The sequence below is a fragment of the Diaphorina citri genome, unplaced genomic scaffold (assembly GCF_000475195.1).
Source record: "Diaphorina citri unplaced genomic scaffold, Diaci psyllid genome assembly version 1.1 scaffold334, whole genome shotgun sequence".
Lineage (NCBI taxonomy): Eukaryota > Metazoa > Arthropoda > Insecta > Hemiptera > Psyllidae > Diaphorina > Diaphorina citri.
In genome coordinates, this window is record NW_007377769.1 from 50,730 (window position 1) to 55,596 (window position 4,867).

At 40.2% G+C, this 4,867-nt stretch overlaps 1 protein-coding gene across 1 annotated transcript; it reads left to right on the forward strand.

Moving 5' to 3' along the window:
* LOC103507671 (MORN repeat-containing protein 4 homolog) lies at positions 1-1,182 on the forward strand. The gene is made up of 2 exons (XM_008472170.2): positions 1-49; positions 971-1,182. Exons 1-2 carry the CDS (start codon positions 31-33, stop codon positions 1,168-1,170), a joined length of 219 nt encoding a protein of 72 aa, XP_008470392.1. The 5' UTR covers positions 1-30; the 3' UTR covers positions 1,171-1,182.
* Positions 1,183-4,867: the final 3,685 nt, after the last annotated feature.

The following is a 4,867-nucleotide window of genomic DNA, read 5'->3' on the forward strand; positions in this document are numbered from 1 at the left end:
CACCTTTCAGATCTTCCTCAGGACTAGGACATGTCACAGAAAGATGAAGGTAAGAGAGAAAAGGAAAGAAAGAGAGAAGAGAAGAGGAGAGAATAAAAAGAAAAGAAAGATGATTAAAGTGATATTGAGTTGTATAATATTGTATTGCCAATATATTTTCTTATCAATGAAGGAAAGGACAATCGTGATAATGGGAAAAATGAGAAGGAAATTTATACAAAGCAAGAGGAAGTCGTGAAAAAGAGCAATAGATAAGAGAAAAAAAGTGAGAAGGGAAGGTGTGAGAAAAAAAAAAAATAGAAGAACATAGAATGAACCTCGTTTATACTGCTAGTCTAAGAGTGAAAAGGCAAATCTGTTAAAAGAGGTTTTTAAGTAACACCAACACCATTGTAAAGACATGCCCCCCTTTTTTGAACAGTTTGAATAGAGAGAACTGTAACAACGGAGGTCTTATCCTCCCAAAATCGAAGGAGGACAGGATAGGAGAAAGCCAGCCGTTCCCAAGACAAAACTTATCTCTATTTAGAACAAAGCTCGTCCCGGGCGGGAATCGAACCCGCGACCTCTTATAAAACAGGAACCCTACCCTCCAAGCTAACTAGGCTGATATTTTTTTGGTCAGCTGGCTGATATTTTTTTGATCAGCTGTCGATTAGCTTTTTTTCTAGTGATTCGCCAGCCTAGTTATTTTGGAGAGTAGACCGTCTACCTTGTAGGCGCTAGGTCGGGTTTGATTGCCGCCTGGGGTGGATTTTATCCTACACCGATAAGGTTTGTTCTCGGAACGGCTCTCTTTCTTCTATCCTGTTTGTCCTTCTCTCTTCGCTTTCGGAACGATAAAACCTTAGCAGTTACAGTTCCCTCTATCAAACCTCTTCAAAATATTCTAGTGAATCTAGGCCAGGCAGTAGAAACAATGTGATTTTTTTTTTCTCTTTCTAAATCTATTAAATTATATATTCCACAGAAGAATACCCAGGTGTGGTTCAACACGGGTCGTTCAAGTACGACGACGGCACCCTGTATATTGGAGACTGGAATGAGCGTGGTCAGAAGCATGGCATGGGACACATGAAGTTGCCGGATCACACCCGGTATGATGGCACGTTTCACAACGGTCTCTGTTCTGGGCTAGGCGTCATGAGGTTCCCGGATGGAGCGAAGTAAGTTTTTTTTTTACTTTCTACTACATTGAACTGAACTTTTTTTTTATCCCTAATTATAGTCTAGATACTTAACTAATTAAAAACCACTCTGCCAGCCTAGTTAGCTTGGTTGGTAGCGTGTCTGCCTGGTAAGTGCCCGCGGCTTAGGGTTCAATTTCTGCCCGGGGCGGATTTTATCCTGATGGGATAATGTTCGTTCTCGGAACGGCTGGCTTTCACCTATCCTTCCTTCTCTCTTCGATTTCGGGATGATAAAACCTTAGTAGTTACAGTTCCCTCTGTCAAAAAAAAGCCACTGTTCAATTTGCACTTTGCTAGTGGATTTATTATTATTATGTTAAGGCGGTCTCTTCCTGATCCCTTGTGTGCCGCGTCCATTTTAATTTAGGACTATTGCACTGCCTTTAAACATGGTTATTGGCTCTCCCCCATTTCAAACACTCCTGATCCTCTTGCGAAGCTCAGGAGTGGTTTGATTGGGTTCGAGTGTATGGTTACTATCTCTTCTCCTGGGTGTCCCAGGGTACTGAGTCTTAGTAATGAAAGCGCAGGGCATTCAAAGATGATATGAGAGGTTGATTCCTCATCCTCTCCACATCTTCTGCACCTGGTTGTGCCATGGTATACTCCGATGGTGTTTAGGTGTTTCCTCAGGGGCCACTTCAATGATTTCAGGAATAAAATGTCAGGCGCCCGATCCATAAGAAAAAAACTTTGCAAAATGTATGACGTAATACATACCTATTTGATAAGAAAACCCTTGACACTGTGTCAACTCTCAGTGGTAAGAAAAAAGTTTGAAAAAGTGAATCTCATAATTTTATTGATCTTTCTTCCAACAACTCCAGTTCTACCTATTCAGATATCAGGTAGAATAGACATGATAGAAAAGCTATTTTCTATTCTACTCTACTATACCTACATATTCTATTCTAACAGAATGTCAGCAGGATCTACGGATGCTGAGAAATTGTCAAGTTAATGACTTTGGTGTCGGAATGACGTCAAATGACTTTGTGGTGACATGTGACAAGTTATCGATTTCATCGGAACAATCGGGAGGACATGGTTAGGACAGGAAATTAAAGTGAAAACTCGATTAGTACGATTATCTCTAAGTCTATTAATAGTTATCGATTGTTAAAATCGGTTTCCTGCAGGAAATGGAGCTGAGCGGGAGTAGGTATAATATTTTGTTATCTACGTAACGTAGGTAATTAGTCAAGTTTTTGTCCTGATATTATTACCGCTTACCGTTAGTTATATTTGACTTACCTTTAGCCAGGTCTCTACAATCTCAAATAAGAGTTCGTCAGCAACCCGTGAGAATGATCGGAGACGATACCTGGACACTCTCGAAGACTTCCCCGATGAACAAGATCAGTCAAAGGCTCAACAGTCAATACAACCATTTGAAAAAATTCAAATAAATAATAAGTTGTAATTAAAAAATCTGGTGTGAACATCACACGACTTTCTATTACATTTGCAGGTAATAAAAGGGAAATTTGTTGACACAGGGGAGTATCGAACCCGCAACTTCTCAACTGTAAGTCTGACAGTTCTAAAAGTTTCACCATTCGATTCGGCGTGAAAAATCACATGGGATCAACTATTCACTTGCTTATTTGGTAACGGTTCACAATTGGTGGGCAGCAGGTTGAGTATTGCTGGCCTAGACACTGTCTGTCTCGATTTAATTTGGATTAGGGTATACTCCAAACTCCAAGGTTAGGATTGTTATGTTCAGGAGTAAATTGTCTAACAGGTCACTTTCTTCCAAATCAGTAGTAATTGGGTCAAATCGTTTGTTTGTCCGTTTGTTAATAAGCAGGTGGTTTTCTTGTGTTATCTGTTTTGGTATGTTTGTCACATTGGTTGAGAATGTTATACGATTTTACGATTGGGTTGTTATCTTTCTATCGTTAGGGGTTTCTGCACTGGCGTCATCAGCCAGCAGTGACTGAAATCTGTCCAAAAGCGGTCAAAATACCGCCAAGCGCAGCAACCATCTCAACCAAACGTTTTTTGTTGCATCCTTGTCACATTTGTGAACTACATACCAAATTTCAAGTCTCTAGCTTATACCGTTCCCGAGATATTGTTAAATTACAGCGAAAACCGCCCAAAAGCGATAAAATGCCGCCAACCGTTGCACCGGTTTTGTCACATTTGACAGCTACATACCAAATTTCAAGTCTCTAGCTCTTACCGTTCTCGAGATATTTTGTTTGCAGACAGACAGACACACACACGGACCAATGGCTGAAACTTTTGGATTTAGGCTCTAGGGACCTCGAAACGTGTTTTGGCACTAAAATCTGACCATCGAAAATTTGACCCGATTACATTACTTTCCTTTTATACCAAATTTCAAGTCTCTAGCTCATACCGTTCCCGAGATATTGTTAAATTACAGCGAAAACCGCCCAAAAGCGGTAAAATGCCGCCAACCGTTGCACCGGTTTTGTCACATTTGACAGCTACATACCAAATTTCAAGTCTCTACCTCTTACCGTTCTCGAGATATTTTGTTTACAGACAGACACACACACGGACCAATGGCTGAAACTTTGGATTTAGGCTCTAGGGACCTCAAAACGTGTTTTGGCACTAAAATTTGACCATCGAAAATTTGACCCGATTACATTACTTTCCTTCCTATAGGATAAGGAAAGTAAAAAGACGAGAAACTCCCGTTCGAAAATTTGACCCGATTACATTACTTTCCTTCCTATAGGATAAGGAAAGTAAAAACCATTTTGAGGCTTAGCGGTATAGAGGCAAACAGTGCTAAAGGATGTGTTGAGCTTATACAAATCTAGGCCTTCATAGATTCGTATAAGCTTACCCCAACTTTTAGGCCTGTTGACCCCTACATCTAAGCTTCAAAGTGAACTTTTTGCGTATGGAGTTCAGCTGTGTCTAGGCCTTGAAGTGGGTCTTGAGACTTTCGACACACCCTGTACCTTGTTGCAAGTTAAAAATTCCAGTCAGGAATTCGCAAGCTCTTCTTACGTTTTTTGAGGCTTGGTGGTATAGGGCAAACAGTCCTTAAAGGATGTGTTGAGCTTGTACAAATCTAGGCCTTCATAGATTCATATAAGCTTACCCCAACTTTTAGGGCTGTTGACCCCTACACCTAAGCCTCAAAGTGAACTTTTTGTGTATAGAGTTCAGCTGAATCTAGGCCTTGAAGTGGGTGTTGAGACTTTCGACACACCCTGTACCTTGTTGCAAGTTAAAAATTCCAGTCAGGAATTCGCAAGCTCTTCTTACGTTCATTTCGTTCGGAAATGCTTAATGTCGTTATACCTGTCGTTATATTTCGTTATTACTATAGAAATGTTATTATCATCATCTTCAAGTCAAGAGGTAGGATGCAGGGATTATAGAATAGAATAGAATGGAATAGAATAGAATAGAAAAGAATAGATTATACCTACCTTGTTTATCCTGCCAGAATGAGACTGAAAAGTCCCTGTACTCCCGCAGTCTAAACAAGGTCTTAGGTATATTTCAATATTTCATAGGTGGTATAGTTTAAACATTATACTACAGGATGTTCCAAAAATTCTGATCATTTCTAACTGGAACAGGTTGTCCCACAAATATTGGACCGGCCACTACGGCTTCGAGTGTCTGAGTGTCTGACAGACAAATGGATCTACGTGTCTGATTGTATGATCTATGTACAT